The sequence below is a fragment of the Anarhichas minor genome, unplaced genomic scaffold (genome assembly GCF_050575085.1).
Source record: "Anarhichas minor isolate MPS153535 unplaced genomic scaffold, ASM5057508v1 ptg000074l, whole genome shotgun sequence".
NCBI classification, from domain to species: Eukaryota; Metazoa; Chordata; class Actinopteri; order Perciformes; family Anarhichadidae; genus Anarhichas; species Anarhichas minor.
Window position 1 is genome coordinate 5,660,559 of NW_027466520.1, and position 23,386 is coordinate 5,683,944.

Here is a 23,386-nt window from a genome sequence, read left to right on the forward strand (position 1 = left end):
CTCCTCCTCCTCCTCCTCCTCCTCCTCCTCCTCCTCAGCTCAGCTCGAACCCGGCAGACGACTCGATGGCGTACAGCAGCTTGTTCCTCATCAGGTGCTGGTCGCAGAACTCCGGGAGCTTGAGCAGGTTCATGCAGGTGCTGGCGGTGGGCAGGCGCTCCAGGTCGTCGCCGCCGTTGTGGATGCAGAAGGCCGGGTAGAGCTCCTGTGTGCACAACGTAAGCCGTTAATGAGCACCCGGACAAATTGGCTGCAGTCACAGAGAAACTCGAGGCAAATAATGAGACGAGAATCTACTCGTGTCCGTGATGATCGCCACGTCCAAAGCAATCCGGATTAAGCAATAAATGTCAACTTCCACAAGGGGATAAATGTTAAAAGAGAGACATTAAGCGTTACGCTAATACAGTGCAAGTATAAATTTAGGAAATCAGGTTAGCGCTTGAAGGGCACTGAGTGGGAAACTGGCCCACAGTGTGACCCTTGGATGAGCCGCTGAAGGAATGGTCATTTCATGTTGTCTATCTGGCATTTTTTTAAATCAAGCCTCCTTGTGATGAGGCCACCTCATCCGCAGACGGTGACACTGACCGTTTCCATCACAAGCCGGGCTGACAAAACACACTCCTCCACCCCGATTCCATCCTGCTATTTAAAGTTAGCGTATGCGGCTCAGTGGCCATACTCGCCCGATTAAATGGCTCTTCGGGGGCTTAGCTGTAATGACCCCATTTCTCTGACAATTACCGTATTAAACTATCGTTGCTTATTGAGAAAGCGTCATTACCGCGGCTATCATTTTGGAAAAAAGGAGAGTTTCCATCATCTTTTTTAAATGGCTTCCTCTGACAGAGCTATTTCTCCTCTAATGAATCCTGGGCCGTTCCACGACAGCTAATTAAGGCTTAGCTGGCTCAGGCTGAGGGCCGGGTCAGGGGCCGCTCCCCCACAAATTACCGCCCTTTCCTGCCCGGAGAAGAGGCGAGGAACAGGGGGGGATCCACACACTGTCCAGAGACAAATTGATTACATGAGGAGGGAAGGCAACTCTCAAACCCAGAGAGAAGGTACTGCAAAGGATTTTAAGGAGAGTTTTGTTCCCTTAGACTACTGCAGAGCTGCAATTAGGTTTTCTTAACTAATGACAGTCATAAAGAGTACTAAAACCAATCATATGATGATTACAGCTTCTGGTTAGACGGAGTAAGACACATAAAAAACTCCTTAATGGCCCCGAGCAACACTTTCTGTCCCCCCCCCCCTCTATCTCAAACTACCTAAGTGTACCACAAATCAAGTCAGTGTGAAAGTGAAACGGCTTCCAATTAGGAAATCATTTCAGAAATAGGAGCAATAATGATTCAGCACTGCTAAAATAATGTTGGCTATAGTTCCCTCGTATGTTCCTTTAATGGGAAATTGCTGCTTTCTGCCATGTCACACGGAAGGCAACAGTTGAAAAGTTCAACGTGCTACCGAGCTCTGAGTGGTAATATTTGTCCACGAGCCCACACATACAGGGCTGCAGAGGGAGGTCATGAACTATAAAACAACAGTGGAAGTGGAGATAAGACGTCAGTGGCTCGTTCTTATCGCCGCCTAATTTGAAAATGATCATTTTGAGGTGCTGTTATCAGTCTCGCTGTTTTCATTACAAGCCCGTTAAAGAAGGAACACTCCTTTCTGTTGAGCTTTGGAAAACCCTGCCAATAAGGGAGGATACAGGAAGTACAAAATCTACGGAGTAGGAAAGATGGAGCGATGGGGGAAGAGTTCAAGCGTGGTAAAAAACCTCACCTTGAATCCGAGCAGGGGAGGTCTGGAGCAGCTGGTGACAAACCTCAGCAGCTTACGCTTCTCCTCGTCTGTGAAGCCTTCGACCACTTCCCAAAAGATCTGGATGACTGGGTGTGTGGCAGAGTACCCGCCTGAAGGAGATTACGATGGAGAAAATGGTATTAGTCAACCCAGACTGTTTCTCTCTCGTGAGCCCCACAGCTTCGTAGAAATGCATCACTAAAGGGACTACAGGAAGTTGACACGTCAACATAGCTCTTTTTATCATCAGCTCCTACCTGAGTAGTTTGTGAAATTTTTCAGGTCATCAAGACAAATTGGCACAAGAGCCCCAGATATCAGCACCTATATATATATATATATATATATATATATATATAAATAAAAGAATACAGGTAGAAAAACATGAATTACAAGTTTCTGCGAGTTGTGAAAATGTGTCAAGTTGATGGACAGTGTTGCTCGTCGTGTGCGGCGTACCTGGATCTCCTGCTGGTCAAACATGCGCAGCCACTCCAGGTTGACCACATTGGCCAGGCCCTGTCTGAAGGCCAGGCAGTGAGGCCTGATCTGCTTGTTCAGTCTGTAGTCGGCCACCAAATGGATGTAGGCTATCCGGTTCGCTGTGGTCACGGGAATGTCTTTGCCTCCCAGCTTCAGCTCAACCACCTGCGTCAAAAGGTTCCCTCACAGTTTAGTCCCGGTATTATATTTAAATATATAACATGACTTATAGTACCTGAGTAATATTACTGTGAGTAAGTCATACAGCATACTTCATTATGCAGATCATATTGTGTTTATCATTGTGTCTGCCGAGGGTGCCAGACGACCAACAAACAAAGAAAGTGCTTTAATTGTGCCAGGTGGATTTAATTCAATCAAAGAAAGGTAATTAAAATGTTTTCCAACAGCACTCTGATTAAAGGTATGGCTCATTGTGAGAGTATATGTGTGTGTGTGTGTGTGTGTGTGTGTGTGTGTGTGTGGTTAAGTGTATTTCAGTGTCTAAATATAGCGCGTCCAATGAACATCTGGTCCAATACAATTTGGCCTCAACTTCTCCTTTCATTAGCTATAGAGCAGTCTGCACTTGATATGAGGTGCTCATCTCTGTTCATGAAGCTGGGTGTGTGACGGCATCAGAGCGGCTACAAGGAGACAAAATCATCTTCTTCCAGTGCATCATGTGTGAGGTTGTGTAGTTTGAGACAGCTGTGCAGGCAGAGTTGTATGTCATTTAACCGACCACTTTTAGAATAACAGGAAGCGTGTACTTTAGCCTATTGTCAGAATAATGCCTGGTAATATCTAATATAAATATATTCTGTATATTAATGCTTTTCTTGTGCTTTTATACACTTTGATCTTTTAACTGTGGATGTACATGTAAGTGTCTGTTTTCTAATTAAAAGTCAAACTTTACAACAGAGGTGAATCAGCACCTCTCTGACGCAGTCTTGACAATAACTGATTGATACGCCTCACAGAGGTATTCAGTCCAGCGATATTACGTTAGATTACAAAGTAAGGTGTTGGATATTTTGTCCATCCCCTGAATGCTACGTACAGCATGTTGTCCACTGACGGGTAATCATTTTCAGCCTTTTTCTCTCTCTCTCTCTCCCACAGTGGATTCTGATTATGTGCTAATGTAAGAGAATTACTGTCCTTATCTCGCTTGCTTTGGCTATCTCGCGAGGGCAAATGCAGGGCAGACTGCTCCCGGGTGTTTGCCTAATCTTTCACAAATTGTTTTCCCTATCGTGTTTGCGATGCCCTACTTGCGACCAGGAGGGCTACATTGTAACTCGACCATTTCAGGTGTTGTTTGAGAAGAGCTAACACGGCCCCTGAGCAAACAGGGGCTCCGGGGTAGAGTGCCGGGTCTGGGGCCCCGGGTGACTCAGAGTGCTGCCGGAGGCTCGTCTCCGCAGCCTTGAGCTTTGGAGGGGGACGTGCTTAAGAGCGGCGAGTTGCTTCTGTCAGGCGTGTTCTTCTGGTGGGAACGGCAGGTGGCGAGGTCAACAGAGCCGCTGTGCTCCCTGCGCCGCAGCAGAGCTTAGAGCGACCGCGGCGACGTGCTTTATCTCTCTGAGAGCTGAAAAGTGGTTCATCGTGAGGGAAATGAATTATTAACGCAACAAAGAGCAACTAAACAGGAGGAAGGAAAGATGGCTGAATGAGATGTACTGACCGGAGTAGGAATAGAGATGGAAAAAATAAAGAAGACGTGAATCATTTATCCGACTCCATCCCACCCAACCCCACAGTCACCTGAGCCTCTCCCAGGTCGTTGTTGACCACCGTGAAGTTGAGGCCCAGCTCCTCCACGTCACCCTCGTAGCTCTTGAGGAAGAGGAGGTTGCGGTACATCTCCGGGTCCAACGATGCCAGGTGGTGGATGTCCACCTCCGCACTGGTTCCCAGAAGTTTGGACAGGAAGAAACTGGCGAAAGGCAACTCCACCAGCATGTTCTCGTACAGAGCCTGTAGAAAAAGCGTGGCCGTTAACTGGAGGACGACTGCAGGACAAGGATGCATTAACGTCAGTCAATCAGTGCAAATGAGCAAATGCTCGGAGCATTAACCACAGCAGTTGTTTATTGGGTGTCACTGAATAAAACATGGTGATTAGATAACCGAGATAACGAAGTGGCAAGCATTACATTAGTAAGTACATATTCAAAAATCTGATGACAACATGCATTATACAACATTACATTTGCCTACTAATCTTATATCAAAGAATCAAGTGATGAGAGAGATAAGATACATCAGAGTGACTGGGAGCAAAACAGAAAACACAATCTATCTTCAACCTCAAACTTTATAAATGCCAATTCTCACCTTGACCTCAAATGCCATTAAGAAGCACAGCTGGGCAGGTGACTCATAAAACCCAAAGCTAATGTACTGGAATAGTCTGAAAAAGAGCCCGTTGGAGGCATTAAAATATACAGGTCTTTATAAATGATAGCGCTGAAAACCCTGACCGCATCAGCTAAATGGATTATAAATCTAGAGGATTTCCATAATGCATGCATCTTAAACACACACGCACGCGTAAATCACGGCTATTTTCTAAACACAGGTTAATTGCGCAACTTCAAACATTGTCTATTTTTTATGCAAATGAATCCACTTAGTATTTCTCTTGTGGCCGGTGCTCGTTTCAGACCATATGCTCTGTGTGGCCCCTTGAAACCTATCAATAACACTTATGCCGGGAAGAGGCAGCAATAAGTATATGAGAAAAAAAACCTGTAGCCTTATTTTTTCAATGCCACCTACTTTATTTATGAGTGTTTATTGCCAGAAATTGTGCCAAAATGACTTGGGGGCTGCAAAGAATTAATTATTATGGCCCCGGGCCTTTTAATATAAGTGAGTGCAGTGGCAACGCAATTAAAGCGGATCGCGGCACCATCAGGTAGAATAAATGCCAGCAATATTGCAGGTGCATTCTGTTCGCTGCCAAATTCCTTCCTTAATTTACAGCATTAAGAATCAATAAAATTATAATGCCTTTCAAACGCATCTCTATTAATAAGGGGTGCCAACCTCCCACACCTCTAAAAGGAAACTATCAGCCGCTGGAGATCAGGGAGAGGAGACGGTGCACAAGTATGACGGGGAAGGCAGCAGCAGCAGCAGCAGCAGCAGCAGGAGGAGGAGGAGGAGGAGGAGGAGGAGGAGGAGGATGAAACTTTCCTCACCCTCACAGTTTACGGAGTGGAGAGGCCACTGCTGATGAGGTTGGAGGTTTTGTGCTAATGAGAGACGAATGAGGCACAAAGAGAACCTCCTGCGGGTCAGATTACATAATGAGAAATGTGATTTTGACAAAGACCATGTCAGCAAACACTCCAATCAAGATTAAAGGAACTCTTCGGTCTAAAGTCTGGAGGGAGACGACCACAGAAGCAAAGAAACCTGTTTCCACGTTTCACCATTTGCGGCTTAAATCTTTCCGCTTGACAGCTGGGTGGACAAGTGAGGAAGAAGGATGATGACCGGCCTCTATTCTGATGCTCAATCCCATTTCAGTGAGTACCCCAGACAAGCCACTCCTGCCTGTAATACATCACCCCCCACAACAATGGCACGCCTCGGACATTAATTAACAATATTAATCTCCCGTGTCCTTTGAGCCGCAACGTGCACTGTGCACACTGCAGCAGTAGTGATGCAATCCCAATCTATATAAAACGGGTGCCTTTTATCCGGGCAGTAACGGGCACTAAACAAATATCAATACACCTCTCAGACGGCCATTCAAACGTCCATTTTTATGGGGAAAGAGGAACTTAAGGTAGGGTTAATTGAAAGTCAAATTCAAATTAATTTCCCCTCGCCTAATTGCCTGAACCATTAGCTATTGAGAGCACAATATCTGGGGAGTGGGGGGGCGGAGAGCTTCTAGCTGCTGATTGATCATTTATCACTTGTAAAGAATACACAGAAGAAGAAGAAGAAGAAGGAGGCGAGGAGGAGGAGTTACAATTCACTGATAGGTGGACCAGACCGTCTCAGTGAAGAGACCTGGATGTTCCTGACTGTAAAACAGATCAAAATGCTATTACCACATGCTTTGAACGCTTATTTATGTCCTGTCTGTGTGGGCTCGCTGATTTAGTGCCAGCCAAATGCAATCACTACACAAACAAGAGGTAGGAATCATCGGCTAATGGAAGCCCTAATTGAGAGGCGACCGCTTGTCATGAGGTAATTCTTCTTCTCCGGGTTGAGATGATAGCAGCAGCCCCGCCCCATGAGGAAGGCATCTTGATAAACAATCACTACCACATGCATTAAGGATGATTTAGAAACATTAGGCCCTAATAAATAGTGCCATCGGAGGAAGGAAGCGACAGAAAAACAATGCCGTCAACAGATTATGCCTGTAGGAGTGCCGGGTTAAAGTTCTTACTGCAAGAAACAAATGAAGGTAATCTCTCTAAACATTGTCAGTTTCTAGAAGAAACACCAAAACAACATCTGAATGTATATATGCAGCGAGTGCAACCTTGACACTGACTGCTAATGATTTTAATTGACGTATTGAGCATGAAATCAAGGCAGTGTGGGACTAAATCTTACAAACAGCTGTAATATCTTCGGATATTCTTCCTTGTTTTGGGGATTTTAAGGTTGTCTAAACTCATCACATTTTGTTTTGGAGGCTCACCTTTCCGAGGATCCTGCCCAGGAAGTAGTAATGCCTCGTGAAGGAGTCTCCGACCAGCATCTCTGCGGCGGGGTTGGAGTACAGCAGGCTCTCGTTGGTGGTCTTGAAGAAGCCCTGGTTGGGATTGAAGCCCGACTTCAGGAGCTCGTTGAGGAACTCCCGAAAGATGCCGCCGCCGTCGATGCCGGCCTCGTCCAGACCGTGAGCGTTCAGCAGATGGACTCGAACCCGTTTCTTCAGGTCCGGTTCTAACGACACGGAGCACGAGGAGGGATTTATGAAGGTACAAAAAAAAAAAAGAGACAAACAAAACATCACCCAATCAAGTTAATGGGCTCAATAAACTGCGACTTTATCTTCTCAGTAATGCGACCGAGACCTTTGGGATTTTCATTCTTTACTTTACATTCAGTGTCCAGCAAATTCCAGCAAGAGCATCAAGTCAAACAGCCTTTCATTTCTGATAGTTGAAAACAATTTAAAATCTTAAAGCTACTCACTTAAAAGGGTTTCTGACGTTAATATATTTAGGAAAGTAAGAAACATGTTTTAATGGAAATCACATCAGTTTTGCATTGTAAAATTGAAAAAAACACATTTTATGACACTTCCTATAAATAAACAGTATAAAGTTCAAACTACAGTTCATGAAGTCTGATATTATTTTACATAAGTAGTTTTAACTTATTTTTTTCCAAATCAGTCATCGTTGGGGAGAAATGTTGTGTAACATTTTACCATGTACGATATCGACATAATTTGGTATTATCTGCAAATGTGTATTTTCTTGTTGGATCTCCCTTTATTTACTATCACTGCCTCAATGTTATCCAGTATTAACATTTTTACCTCCAACGCATTAATGATCTGATCTGATTATTCCTGTAAATACAGAAAATGGATGAAAAATGTAAAAATAGACTTCCAATACCATTTAAATGCCGCGCATCACCTTGTTTTGCTAAACAAACATTTAGCAGAAAGCTCTTTCTTGACCTGCGGAATATTCAAATCAAATTCTATAAAAGGTCATCTTTCAGAATAATTAATGTACAGTGATAAATCAAGGCAGCTATAACTTACAGACACATAAATGATATAGATCACGTCTTCAGCCCAGGTCTCCTACTACTCTTTTTAATCAGATTGCCCCCGCTGAAGTGCCCTTTCAAATTCAAACACAAAAGAGGTGACTTAAAATAATTGATTCGGCTTTTATGTGGTCCATTATAATAATCGGAACCACAATTATGCTTTACCGAAATTCAATACTCTGCACAAGGAGAGCGCTAACCTTCATCCTTGATGCTAACGGGAACCTTTAAGGTTTTATAGAGCATAAGGAGAGTTTCAGTGACAGAGTCTGTCATCTTGAAAATAAATGGAGGAAATGACAGAGCCACTACAACACAATGTGAAGTGTACTGGCCATATATCTGTTGTCCCAAATAATGCAAAATGCCAAATTGTTATTCTATTTAGACTGTGATGCAAGCCATACCGTTTTCTGGCGAGAGTTTATCGTAGGCGTCTTCGTAGATGTAGTTGCGTCTGATGGTGACACTGATGCCGTCGGGGAACGGCCCGTCCCCCTGCACGTCCCGTTTGTCAGCGTAGATTAACCTCTGGAAGATCTACAACACAGATGTTAGCCCGGTGGCAGGGTCAGTGACAAATCCTTGGAGTTGTAACATTTGGATGGATTGTACGATATATATCATGCATCCTTTTGTCTTTGATCAGCATTTACGTTGGTAGTTTAGAGCAAAACAAAGGACACAAATAAGGTGGGAAAAGCAACAGAAGACTGGTGATCAAATAAACTTAAAACAAACTAAGTCAAATCAAGGCGTGTATAAGACACAATTCAGCAAGAAAAACAAAAGCATAAGGACATTATCTGTTCCACTATCCACACACCTGACTAGATCAGGTGCTATCAGAGATATTCGTCAAAGAATAACTAATAATAATTCATATTAATGGCTATTTCGTGGGCTATCTGGGATTTTTGGAGAAATGCATATACAATTTTTTCTTTTTAAAGCTGCATTTGAAAACTATACTTTCAAGCATTCGGGTCAGTCTTACTTCATAATAAAACTATCAATATACTACCCAAATATCAGTCACACGGCTTGAAGGAATTATGCATTGTTATGGTCTAGAGTAGCTCTGTTCCACTTCCAAAATAAGATATTAGATGTATAATTGAATGCATTTTCAGCATGTACAGAATGTCGATAACGCGCTTCCAATTGAAAACACTCATTCTGACGGAAAAAAACACAATTCTTAGGAGGGCCCTGAAACGTTTTTTGTTTTAGTGGTTGTGTGCGGGGACGGTGGTGCGTTATTACCTTAACTCGCTCCTCGAAGGGAACCACAAAAGGGAGCTCTGTGAGGATGGCCAGATGTCTCTCTTCAGACACAGACAGCTGTGGAGGCTCTAAACCAACTGCGGAAGGAAAGATTCAACACGTCAGAGCGTTTCCTGATCGGTCATTCTTGTGTTTACGACCCAAACATGCTCTGGCCAAAAATATCAACCACATTCTACTTAAATGCTAACTACAAAAATACATCATTCCAGCAGCACTCGACTACTTTAGTTTCTAACAATTATCTGAGGATTTCTTTATTGCGCATATTGTGAAAGTATTGCTAATTACTTTTCCAAAAACACCATTGTGGACATGATGGTTCTATCATAGCAAAAACATTGATTTAATAAGAAAATAACATGTTTCTCTCGGCTACTGGGCTTTCATCATATATTGAGTGGCATTGACACAGATCCTCTGGTCTTCTCCTCCACAGGGTTCAAAGGTCAGTGTCAACTACAAGTGGACAGGAATAAACTGTATCTGGAGGATACGATCAGGTGTGTGTAACACTCCTCTAACCGTGTCATTACCCTCCTCACTGCTAAGCTCTGTAAGTAAGACCTAGTCCACCATTAAAGACATGTCCATCCCTCACCCTTTTAATTAACCCAACAGTTAGCTGCCATCCACCTGCCGGCCTTCATACATTATGCCGATGTTTGTGTCTGTATTAAACTCTGGGTTTAGACTTGTTTAGCCCACAAAACTAAAATAGCCACATTAGCTAAACCGCTCTTCGTCCTCCCTCACTTTGCGTCCGCTGCGGCTCAATTATTCTGCTCAATTAGTCAATCTGATCTGCATTTCTCCCATCAGGTTTCCATCTTTAAGGAGAAATATGGCCTCAGAGTGGTCAATACGTTGCTCATTCATCAGCCGTGGGCCCGTCCATTTAAGGAAATGAGAAAAGGCCGGACAAACACACGGACCAGATGTGACCGAGTTCATCAGGTACTTTCACACTAATTTAATTTATCCCGAGTGGAATTAGGCAGATCATACACACATTGTCATCAGCTTGTTTTCACACCATGCTTCACAGAAACCTGGGATGAAGCCCTGCCTGCGTCAGTGCATTTTCCTCTGAGTGCCTTAATTGAGGCGATGAAGAGAAAATGTGGTGATTTATCTTTGTTGAAACAGGGAAGGCTAATGACTAATGAGGGTTTTTTTTGTGCTGTGAAAGACATCTTTACATTATCAGGGTGTTTTTTCAGCAGAGTTTAGTACATTATCACTTGTTAAGAGAGAATCATTTTCCAGTCCTACATCGAAAGACGGTTCAATCTGCAGCCTAACAGCTCCACTCCATCTACTCTAGATAGAGACGAATAACAATAGCAATGCACAGCTCCATAGAATATGAAACGCAAACATGGAGAAGGTGACTTTGGACAGCAATTAGGATGATTTCCTGGACTATACATCAAGCTGACACATGCATTAATGTATATTATTCTACATTTTCATTCATTGCCAAAGGAGTAGCTCCGTGCTGTACACCAGTACGATATTTTGGATAATGTTTCTCCACTTATTTTAATTTAAATTGTATAATTCTCTTTTATTGTTATTTTATTAATGTTGATGTTATCTCACTCTGTTTGACTACTAATACTTTTATTATATATTTTTATTCTTTTCCATTGTTTGTCCACACTTACCTGTATGAAAGGTGCTATACATTAAAGTTTAATTGATTTATTAATTGATTGATTGAACAGTCAAGTGATTCCAGTTGATCATAAACAGTCTATTCTAAGACATGGATAATTGTCCTTTAATTGATTTTAATAAATGTCAGAAGGTTTTCAAATATTTTTCGTGACATATTTGTGTTACTGTCTTGCACACAAAAACATTCTTTCAAATAGTATTGGGCTACTCATAGACCCACGTTGTCATGAGCTATATAGTTTATTAAAGAGATCACACTACCATCAAGTGTCGACTGAAGTGGCCCGATGCGACCCATCCTACGCGTTCTCCACACGTGTCTCGCAGACGGGACGTACAACTGGGTGACCTGGAGAGAAAATAAGATCATCATGAAGAACATTCAATTCCTGCCAAAGCTCCGAATATCCTGCAAAAAAAAAAAAAAAACCCAGCAGCCTTCTTTTCATAAACTTTTCCACTTGTCAGTTGTTGCTTCTGGACCTGTGCTGTTGTATTATTTATTGTTCTTGCTTGTTAATTCATATTGTTCATATGTATTCATATTTTAATTGATCTAGATTGTTCTATTCTGGTTTTAATCTCTGGTTATCGCTGGTTTTACAACTTAAAAGACCGCCTCCTTCCTCTAATCAGCTGTTCACCTGTCTTCAGGGCTGAGATGAACCGTAAAAAGCTTTCATCCTGACTTATTTTAGGGGGAAATCAACAGAAAAGCCATAATTCTTTGAATATTCACTGATTTGAAGCTTTGTGAATGCAGCTCTAGATTATCAGGTTTTTAATTCCTTTAACAATAAGGCTTAAATCTGACACAATATCACATCTTATAATAAACAAATACAAGATCTAAACAGCTGTGACGACGGTCCTTATGGCTAACCTTGTCTGCGCGGATGTTGACCTCCCCAGAGAGCCAGTGACCTGCTGGACAGAAGGGTCGTCTGATGTCGCGAGCTTTCACCATCTTCACCAAGTTAGTGATGACCTGCGCAGCACATCAAACACAGACAGGCACGCATCACATTAACAGCTCCAACTCGGGCAATTACATCCACACAAAATCCCCTTCATTGTAAGATGAGGAATTGCACATTTAAAGTACTTTGCGGAGTAGAGAACACAACCCTGCTGAAGAGGTTTTTCTGTGCATAGTCTGTTCAACGGGACGACGTGCCTTCGCTTAGAGAAGGGGGGGGAAAAAAAGCAATTTGAGAATTCAGCCATTAGTGCGCCATTTATGGAGAGTATAAAAGAAAAACGACCTGTGCCGTCCCTCAATGTCCAGCCTTGTTAATTACTGGCGAGGTCTGCTGCTGACATCAGCCATCGGACAGAGAATGCAAAAGATCAGGCAGCGTTGGTTCACAGCACTGCAAGTACCGGTATCTTGACCGGCCTGCAGAAGGCTCAGGGTAACAACGGTGTTTTATTTTGAAATAATGTTGTGACTTTGCAACATGCACGGAGACATTTCGGGTGCATGGTAAATAGAAAAGGGACTTCCTTTCACACACACACACATTCATACAGAGGCTGCCAAGCAAGATGCAAACCTGCCAATCACAATCTTAACTAATGCACATTCACGCACACTCACGCACTACCTTACAGTAGCACATTCACTGGGCAAACTTTAAGGTTTAAGCCTCCTTGGACTGGATGTAATGGGCTCTAGCCAACATCAGACATCCGCTAAATAACCTCGTGCATGTTGTTGCATGAAGATTCGTTAAGGGGGCTGTTATGTCTGCCATAACAGTGACAGACAGTCTATTTCCATATAACACCCAGCATAGATTATTTCAATCGAAACGTTATTTTCTAAAGCACGCTATTTTCACAGGGCAACAATCAATCTCGGCCAATCACCGCGAGGCAGCGTCCGCAATAATGGCAAGTGCAAAACGCTGTAAAAGGCGCGTGGCGATGGGTTTGGAGCCGGCCTACCCCTTGACTCTGGGAATGAATAAGCATTCCTTAATTAGCCCATCGGGTTAAGTGCAAGCCTTAATGGGCCTTTCCCAAACTCCAGCGTGACATCGTTCTCCAAACATGGCCAAGAAGAAAGTTCCATTAGCAATATTAATACAAGCTTAGTTGATCATTTTCATTCAATTAACTTCTTTCAATTAAATAGATAGCTCGACAATGGAGGTGATAAAAGATGGGGAGGGACGACTGATGACACGAACCAAACATTAGCGTGTTAGGGGTCAGCGGCGCTAAACCGACTGTAAATCCCACCGTTCAATTTGGAAAATGCATTTCCCCTGCTCCCCACTTCTTTAATGGGTCGTTTTAGCTGACAAGAGGCCTTTGAGCAGATTTCTTCTGAAACTTCCCGACATGCTCTTTCACGTATTTGTCACCTTTCACAGAACAACCAGTGTTCACTTTTAAATCCTTCTGTCAAACACCAACAGCCAAGTTGCTTAATTATCGTTTCCTTGATAGAGAGCGGAGGGAAGGAGACGGCTGAAATGAAAGGCAGGTGTGGAATGAGAAAAAGAGCCAAGGAGAATCAAGTTAACGCTGTTTTCTGCCTCATTACTTCTGGGTAAATAGCAAATGGATGACCTTCCGCGGCAGCGCTCCATCTCGTCTTTGCCTGCTCGTGCATACATGTCCACAAACACAGACGAGGCATGAGGTCACTATGCTTCGATGCACAGAGAGGCAACACAAGGATTATCCCGAGTGTTAATGTGTCACATAGCAAGGTTTATGTTTTTAGGTATCAACAGAAAAGAATGAAACAAATCTTGGAATATCGTCATCGAGTTAAAATGACAACACTAATAAAATGTAGTGGCTGGTAGCTTAGTTGTAAACTGTAAGAAGCAGGGTTGAGGTCATTATTTTGCCACAATTGTTTAGCATGTTTGTCATGTGTGACACAATCTGCCAACTGCTACACCCATGTTGGGTGAGACTGAGAACCGTCAAAGTTATCCTTTTGTTTGAGTTAATTTGCCGACCATGCACGCCCTGCGATGGGACTATTGCACATGCGCACATCGCAATATCCATGCTGAAATGATATATCGTGCAGCCCTAATTGATCCACTTTGATAACTGTGGTCAGCTACAGATAGTTAGCGGGGAAAACACGGCCACTATCCTCTTCCTGTTTTGGTTGACGGCAAAAAAAACATGTATAAGTCCATGTCAAGATGGGATTGAAAGAAAAAGACATTGAGTTGTATGCCATGTGTGCTTTCTACGTTACCTTGAAGAGCTGTACCCAGCGTTTCTGCTCGGCCTGAATCCGCTGCTGAACCGCCGTGTTCGTCTTGACACCCACGCTGCGGAAGGCAGCCATGTACTCCTCGCGGTGCTCCGTTTTGGTCTCGGGGTAGGCCAGCTTGATGATTCCCAGGCACGCGTCCCTCAGACAGCGAGACAGAGACACCAGCTCCGTCAGCGTGAAGGGCATCATGGAGGACTGTGTCTGACCTGTTGAGAGGGAGAACGTACTCGGCCTTTAACAGATATTGATTTTCACATTTACATGGCGGCAAGACGGCGTGCGACTGCTGAAAGCGACTGGCGATGACAATATTATTTTTTTGCTAAAACCAACAAATGAGGGAAATGGGACGTGTGTCCTAATCAGACATTCATAATGTCCAACAAGTCTAATACGATATTCAGAGTATTAATATAGCAGCAGACAACTATTAGCTATGTAAACATATAGTGGAGTAACGGCATCCTGAGCAGAGAATGAGGTAACTCTTCCTCTGTGTGTGTTGTAATCCGAGCCTCTCTCTGTGCTTTGTTTACATACCCGGGCCGGCTGCGCGTGCACGCTAGTGCACGTGAGTCTCTCTACTGTGCTCCACCGGCTGGCTAAAAGCCACTGCTCTGCACTGCACTCATATGGCGGCTACCACTGATAACAGAGGACAAAAAAGTTCACTACCTTCCATTTCGTGACCGAAAAACTCGCTGTCGTGCACGGAGATGAGCGAGTGGCTGAAGAGGGAGCTGAAGAGATAGAAGACGGGAATGATGCGGTTGGAGTCCTCAAACGACATGGGAGACCCTCGCGAGATCAGCTGTAGCAGCGGCACCATGGAGCTGAGGGGGCAGACAGAAAGTATGAGTCATACGCCGTCAGTAAATTTGCCAATAATCAGCTTCTAATTAGCTCACCCGGTGATCATTTTTGTTGTCATGGAAGTTATCAGGTGCCAGAGGTGCCTCAGGAAACGAGCATTGAAAGCTAAACTGTACAGAAGTCTGTGGAGAACAAAGAAGCAGAGATTAAATGTAAACATGTATTTTAATTAAGGATGCAGCTCTCATCAACAAGACGACATGAGTTCGAGAGCTATTTAAATCAGATGACACAATTGGTGTGAAGAACAGTAAAATCACTTTCCGTCAGTCTGTCTGCTATGTTGAGATTGTTAAATCTTGCCCCGTTAACCGAAGGACCCATAAGGGGAGAAAATGAATGACACTGTTAACCAACATCTCCCTCATAGAATGTTCTTGGCCTTTCTCTCCCGTTTTATACCTCGCAAGGGCCGAAAAGAGATTAAATGAGCCATTAAGCTTTATTTAGGCGAGGCACCTTTCCATTAGTAAACTAGTTGCTGGCGAGCATCCCCTAGCTCGGGTCATAAACAGCCCTCTGGCTTCCTGCTGGAGCCCCATTTAACTTAATGGCAAGGGGAGCAGGACAATGGAGGACGGAGGAGGAGGGGAAGCGTGGCCCTCGCCGTGACCCCGCAGCGCCAGCATGCTTCCACACTCACAGTGAATTACATGATAACACTAAGGAGGGCCCACATACCTCGCTATAGTCACTCTGCACTCAACGGGCTGTGGCACCAAGGTGTGAAGCTGCTCTTTGTTCAAGTGTGTGTGTGCTCCTAAATTGCATGGCTTTTCACACAGAGGGTAAGTACAGGTGACAATAATGTGGTAAGTAAGCTAAAAGGCAAAATAAAGTGCCCCTGCATATAATAGGCCCTTGTTTAAGAGTGACAGTGCTGACACCTATAAGGATGCTTGCATTTAATAGGGCGGCATCATGTTTCCTCAGCAGAGGAGAGGAGTAAAGGTCAGGGAAGGAAACCAGAGCTAAGAGACTAAAAGAGAGGAGAAAGGGAATCTTGAATTTGCTGAATATTCTCATCTCAATGTCAATGCTCAAATTCCCATTCCGCCATTCAATCTACCGAAACCCCATTCAAAAGTCCTGAAATGGAAATGAGCACTAGGGGCAGAGTGTCAGACAACCCTCAATACGGCTTGAAAAATGGTTTGTGCCGAGCACACACACACACCATCTGTCAGTACTACAAGGCTCGGGAGAGAAGCGAGGAGTAGTGCTGTGGGCTCATAACAAGTGATGCGAGTGTTTGATTGAAATGGGAAACAAAGCACTAAATGCCAGCTGACATGCTGATTTACGGCCCGAGAGAAACCCAAACCCCCATTTCAATCATGGAATGAACCGCTAATAAACAAAGTCAAGACATCAAAAGGGGTTGCCTGTGCATGTGTGTGCATGTGCGTGCGTGTGTGTGTGTGTGTGTGTGTGTGTGTGTTTGTGAGAAAAGCAGCTTGATGAATCACAACCCGATCATTTCATTTTACAGTAATGAAAGAATCTCTGTTCAGCAGAAAAAAGAATAGCAGCGGACCTCGAGTCACGTTTGATACCGTAAAGACTAAACGAGCGAGTTTCCACCGAAATGCAAATTTGTTTAGCGGACTTCTGTATTAACACGATCAACATCATTATCTCATGTCAACACAAGAATCACAGCAACCACTCAAAAGCAAAGGAAAGAGCTCATCTGTTAGCCCCCGTTAGCGACAGAGTGCTACGATGGGTCGAAACCAAACCATCAAAGGGAAATTACACCAAATATCCGACACTAAACAAAGTGAGATCACACCGTGCCCACAAACCTGAGCAAGCACAATTAGCAAACTAATCAAAAAGCTATTTTGGTCCCGAATCATTGCACAGCTTTTAAGTTGTCCTCTAAAAAAAAAAAATTATCTTCATGAGACATTTTACATATTTATTAAAAAGGCAGCGTGCCGGGCTGGCTGGACGACTGGCCAGCTCCTCTCTTTTTTATTTTTTTTGCTGTAAGAGCAGTAAATCAAGACAGGGATGCAATTTGCTCCCCTTAGCCTCTTGTAAAGCTATCCCGTCCACTCCCGCAGTGATTAATCTTTCTCAGTGAGCTAATTATTTTGTACAGATATCCGATAATGATGGAAGACGAAGGGCAGGATTTATGGTAAAAGCGAAGAGAAGGAGGAAGCCGTAAAAAAAATTAGGGGAACGGGGGAAACGCACTGAAATTCCTCTATATTCTCTTCAAAATCACCAGTTGACCATTGGACTCGGGCTGCATGCGTTCAGTTTTTTATTACTGAGGAAGCAAATTTATGCTCATCCTTTTACGCATGGTGTTGGGTATGCTCGGGCTTCAAAAGAAGGTAGCGTTGCAAACGTGTTGTGGATCTTTATAAACATCCCAACGCAGCACATTTAAATCAACTAGCGGCAACTGGCTCCACTAATAATTAACTAGAGCAGGTTGACTACCCACGAAGCTCAGTCTGGATCACCTCCCATCAGTCAATCCACCCCCCCCTCCCCACACACACACACACCACCTCTGACATCCTGGCTCTAATGTAATCAACCTGAGAAGGGGTAATTGCCCTCATCCACAACTGACAGCTTTCCTGACATCCCTGCTTCCTTTGCCGGTTGTAAATGCCAGTGGGTGTGGACCACTGATAACTGCCTGCCTCACTTCACCGTTATTTATATTACTGCTTACAGTGCAGAAAACACATAAAGACACAGTTTTCCTCTCAATCAGGTCGGCGCGCAAACAAGCTCTCCGAACGCGAGGCTCATCTCGACGAGACGTGTAAAATGCTACTTTTGATGAATACACCAGATAAAGTCTTCTTGTCATTCACACGATAAAGTGACAATGGGGTCGATGTATTTGTACCTGACTTTTGGCACCATGAGGCGATGCTGGACCATGAGTGTGTGACAGATGGATGCCATCATGGTGAAAACCTCCTCGCTGGCCGAATCCCTCCAGACCAGGTTCAACAGGGCGTTGGTCTGATGCTTCGTGTCCAGTTTGTGGACGCACTCCTCTGTGATCAGCTGCACTGAGATTCTGTCATCCTGATAGAAGAGGAAACACATGTGGGTTGGAAGACTGGGGAAAACGAAAGATGATTTGAGACAGAGTAAGAGAAATTAAGAAAATCACATTTTCCTTTATCATAGGAATGTGGTTAATTCATATGATTATTTGCCATTTTCAGGGAGGAACCTCATCAGCAGTGGGGGTCAATGACATCACAAAAGCGATGCACTGATCTGACCTCTTCTGTACCGATACCGACACCGATATCTAAACTCACGGTAACTGCCGATACCAAGAACCAAAACAACACCAGTGTAATACCAGTGGGTTTAACTGTAACACTAAACGCCTCGACTATAAGTGAAGATGTTCATAGAGCATCATTCTTTTTAGGCTTGTGCATATTCTGGTCGACACCTGACCCAGACCAGATGAGCCCTGACGCCACATATTGATGTGCCTGATTGATCAACAAAACTAATATTGCTTTTGAAATCAATAACCATTTTGTGTGTACCTATATGTCGGTGTGTACAGTATGTAGCGTACCTGCTTGGGCTGTGGATGCATGCCAGCGTCGTCGTCGTCCTCCGAGTCGCTGGTCACTTCAGGCCTGCTGCTGCTCTCTGACACGGGCAGCAGCGGCAGTAGCGTCTGCAGAGCCCGGAGGTAGAGCAGGAGACCCTCCTCTGATAGAGAGCCTGCCAACACAAACATCATCTTCATCTCTATCAATCACAGTTTATACTTCTCGTGAGCCATATACAGTATATGGGGTGTGCAGTTCAAACATTGGCCTGTGTGTGCGCACATCAACTGTGCTACCCACCTAAACAGTTCTCCCCTGCAGAGAGGACAAAGTAAAACAGCCAGGGCGCCTGGCTCTGTGCTGCTGAGGAGGAGCCGATGGTGACCTGGAGGGAGCTCAGGAAGGCCTCGAATGGGAACGAGAGACGGACGTCCGACAGCGCCGGGATAAAGAAGTGAAAGATCTGCTCGGTGAACGGCGGAGAGATGAACTCCTTGGTAAAGGCTGCAAATACAAACTGCCTGTAGGACGACAAACATTAGACAAGTAAATCAATCACGTGACTCATAACACTGAATGTTCATGAGTAAATTAGCTAAGACGATAGGGTGTCGTAACATCCCCCTGCTCTCTCTGCTGTGCGAGTGCTCCAATATTGTGTCTCCAAACAGAGCTGCTTTGTGTGGCCCGGTCACACACATCTGGTGGGCCCAGTCAGATAATTAGCTGTTAGAGTCGGTGTGTACACAAGTTTCTCTCACTCCCGCCTTGCTTTTCTTCAAAGAAGAAAAGAAGTCGCCTGTCGTTTGTTATTGAGAATGCCTGAAACTGTGGGCAAACAGCTTGATATGCTGCACTCTGGGCGAGCGAGTGAGTCTGGGGCCCTTTTTATGGCTCGTTGTAAATTGGTCTCTGAAGCAATTACTGCTTCGGCCACTGACTAGAGGGGACACGAACTGCTGTAGTTTGTCTTATCAGTTTAACGGATGATTTCTAAAGATTTCACAACAAAGACTTTCCTTTCCTGCTATCGTTAAATCTAAGCGTATCATTATATGATGTAGTAACTAACCAAAAGGCCGTTGCTCATGGACACTTCAGCAGAAGGTGTATCGTCTGTCAGTCTTTGTCGCTCGTTATGTTAATGTTTAATTTGGTTTTTCGCAGCATTTTTCTGGAGCAACCGCTCTTTGTGTCTTTGTGTACGACACTGTGACGCTTCCCAGCAGCAGCCTCTGAAGTTACCTCTAAATAAGCGATCACTAAATAGCAGTAACAGCTGTACCTTGCGCCTGTTGTGCAGGAGGAGTAGGTAAAGTGCAGAGGTTTGAGGATGTGCTCCAGCAGTGTGCTTGCCATCGGGATAGAGGGAGCGTCACTGTACTCCAGACTGGAAGGGAGCCTGTGATTCACAAGAATATACAGCGACCTGTAGTATCCTGAGGAGAAAGCACAGATCGAGATTCACAAAGGATGTTAAGACACAAGCTCACTTTTTAAACCTCTTATGACATAATTACACACTTTACATAAACATAACATGCAGTAAATGTTCCTGTTTGCAGTAACGAGTGTAGAAGTGGTGCAACAACAGTTAATAATAGCCATTTGAGCTTTTCTCTGCGACACCAAATGAAACTTGCTCCGCAAAATGAAACAAGACTTTGTTATTTGACCTACCTGTCTGTACCATATAGTGCAAAATCTGCTCGAGTAATGAAGCTACATAGTTAGCATCTGGAATAACAGGAAGATAGGTTTTCTCTGATGAAAATATTTCTAGCATCCGCATGGGAACCGTCACATTTAAACTGTCATCCTTGCAGTTCTGTAGGAGTCTGGGGAGACAAAAAGAGGGACCGGTGTTTATGCATCCAGCAGCTAAAAATATGAACCCATTATTGTTATCTGTGGGTACTTTACCTGCAGCAGAAGCCTAAGATCCTCTTGATCTGAAACATACATGTCTGTCTTTGTGGGCCCACCAACAGTTTCACAAAGTGACTGTTGTGTTTCACCAGGTTCTGGCACAACCATATCTGTATGAACACACAAACAGACACCATTTGTGAGATGTACATTAGACCTCTCCGACTATAATGTAATTCTGTGAAACAATCAATATACTTGCAATTGAAGAGCCTCAGAGATATATTTAAATTCTCACCAATCTATGTGCATCCACACTCTGTCTGTAGAAAAATACGAGTTGTCTTGATAAGAGGCAAAGAGCAGGACCGTCCAACACGCACGGAGCTCCCCCTCCCTGCGTCTGGCTGATGCACTGGTCAAACCTGGCCCTCTGGGTGGCATACTGGAAGAAAGGGTTAAACGGTTACTTACTGTTCACACAGACTTGTTCGAATATAATCACAAACACTACAAATTTACAGTGAAGTAAAGAGATGGTTCAACATGTAGAATTTCATCAACGTGCCTGGTTGGGACAGTCAGAGCCAGAGTTCATATTTTCAATGGGTAAGAAAGTAGTACCATGTCTTAAAAGATACCACACACCAAAAACTTTTTACTAATAAGCAGAAAAAAGTAGCATCTCTATCTGACTGTGATTATGAAACGTGACAAAGTCTGGCTCCCTTTTTTATCCATCAAGCCGAGACAGTAATCAGTCTTGTTATGAGCATTGCATTTGTGTTTGTGGTAACTATCGGAGTTCTGATCAATTAAGAGTTCAAGATAACAGATGTGCATTCAAACAGTTATAATTATGCTTTCAGAAGTAAGATACTCTAACCCGCTGACTCAACCACAGGCTAAATCAACAAAGCATCTTCAAGATCACGAGACAGGCAGCAGCTTTCAGACGCCACCTGCATGCTACGGGTTTCATGTGCGAGAGCTGACACACACACACTGTGTGTTTCAATACCCACACTACCATTCTGAAAAATATTTAGTATGTCCCAAAACTAGTATGTCAAATGCACAAAATTGATGTCCTACTGCATCCGGTCGCATTTTGCAAGCCAGCATGCTTTTCTGGCTATTTTGACCCACAATCCTCTGCACAGCGCATATATGTATGCAGGAGGGTCAAAGTTCCGACAAAGATGTCAAAATTGAATGCATACTGCATGCAACAGCACGTACTTTGTGAGGGAAACTGCAGTATGTACTACAAGTAGAAAGAACAAGTTAGACTGTAGCGACAATGTCATAAGAAGTTATTAAGCGGGCAAATCTCACAGATGCTAAGTACAATTATGCTCACAATACTCATTGTTTAACAGCTAAACCCCAACCAGTACCTACAGATTGGGGTTTTCCGTGTTCCTACGTTCACTCTAATGATACAGCTCACATTTCTGATTCCAAAACTGCATATTTGACTCTTGGGGTAATATATGAGGTCTGTCTAGTGCTTGCAGACGTACCTGTCGTTTCAGGTCTTGGTAGCCACGTATGTAGGACTGAATGATAATGGCATTCTTCAGTCGTTTTCTTTCATCCTAAGTAATAAAAGCACATACCTTATCTGATTTGTTATTGTACAAGCAGCATCAATGCATCTTTCAAATAAACACAAAACATACACACGTCAATTAAGCACTGCACAAACGTAGTTACCTCTCTTTTTCGTCTTTCTTCTTGAGTGCGGTGCAGCAGAGAAGCTTTCTCCTCCTGAAAAAACAACACAAGAAACCCTGAAAACACTCTAAACAATAACTTGTGTTATGATTATCACTAAGCACAGACATGTGAGAAATTAGAATAACTATTTGTGAAGAGCAGCAGGTATGTTGTCTCTGTTTTGACACTTACCTTTTTACTTGCTCCTCCAAGTGATACCTTGGGTCTTGTTTTGAAATCTCCCTCAAAGCTAAACATTGTTAGATCTTTCCCATTGACTGATCCAGAGGTTGCCACGAATTTCTGAAAGAGAAAATGAAACTGCGGTCATTATATAATACCTAAGGGAAGAGAAAACACTGAAACAAGAGACGAAATGAAACAAAAATGAACCAACGACTTGGCTCCAATTTAATAGCAATTAAATTCGGCTAAAGCTAATCGATTCTTCAACCTTAAGAGCAAGTGTCTGCGTTTGCTGTTTGTAATTTATATGACTAATTAAAAGTCATGAACGTTAAACGTGGGCCACGTTTAACCGACAACACGGAAGGTTAACCTCTAGTTATCCGGCTGTCAGCTCCAGTTTGGTTGCAACAATAGCTAGCTAGCCGGTTAACTTAGCTAGCTCATGACTCAGCAGCTGTCAGGAGCTCAACGGAGCTGTTTATGTTATCTGACTCCAAGCAGCGACGGGGACAGCACACAACAAACCATTTATTGATGATGTGTCGCAGTACTGGTTCATTACATTTGTGAGAACCTTGATTTTGTTACTGTTAGCACTGCGGCTAGCTAGCAGAGCAGCTAACTAAGCACTCAGGAGAGGCTAACTTTACGGGGGGTGTATTCCTCTCCTTTGTGACATCGGTCATACGACAGGAAACTCATCTGAGAAGGAGAATCGTTTACCTTTTACTTTTGAATTATGGAGTGAGACGGGGACAATAATTCTGAGAAGGCAGTTTAGGTTAATCCAAACGTCAAGTCTTCTTTTCCTGCTCTCTCTCTCTCTCTCTCTAGAAATCAACACAACACAGGGAGCAGGCAACTTAAC

The 23,386-nt window shown here is 43.6% G+C and overlaps 1 protein-coding gene across 2 annotated transcripts; it reads right to left on the bottom strand.

The window, feature by feature from the left end:
• ube3c (ubiquitin protein ligase E3C) lies at positions 1 to 23,386 on the bottom strand. 2 transcript variants are annotated; one of them, XM_076080171.1, is made up of 24 exons: positions 23,242 to 23,386; positions 22,522 to 22,632; positions 22,327 to 22,380; positions 22,134 to 22,208; positions 20,906 to 21,052; positions 20,662 to 20,777; positions 20,419 to 20,576; positions 20,024 to 20,177; positions 19,039 to 19,259; positions 18,759 to 18,910; positions 18,060 to 18,244; positions 15,214 to 15,300; positions 14,981 to 15,138; positions 14,285 to 14,511; positions 11,936 to 12,040; positions 11,314 to 11,401; positions 9,349 to 9,446; positions 8,490 to 8,622; positions 6,989 to 7,236; positions 4,075 to 4,287; positions 2,278 to 2,466; positions 2,076 to 2,142; positions 1,798 to 1,928; positions 1 to 205 (listed from the first exon to the last, which is right to left on the bottom strand). In XM_076080171.1, the coding sequence occupies exons 2-24, from the start codon at positions 22,585 to 22,587 to the stop codon at positions 35 to 37; spliced, it is 3,243 nt and encodes a 1,080-aa protein (XP_075936286.1). In that variant the 5' UTR covers positions 22,588 to 22,632; positions 23,242 to 23,386; the 3' UTR covers positions 1 to 34. The 2 variants fall into 2 exon arrangements, with proteins under 2 accessions (XP_075936286.1, XP_075936287.1); XM_076080172.1 differs by lacking the exons at positions 1 to 205; positions 1,798 to 1,928; positions 2,076 to 2,142; positions 2,278 to 2,466 and adding an exon at positions 2,475 to 3,898 and having other exon boundaries at positions 3,995 to 4,287.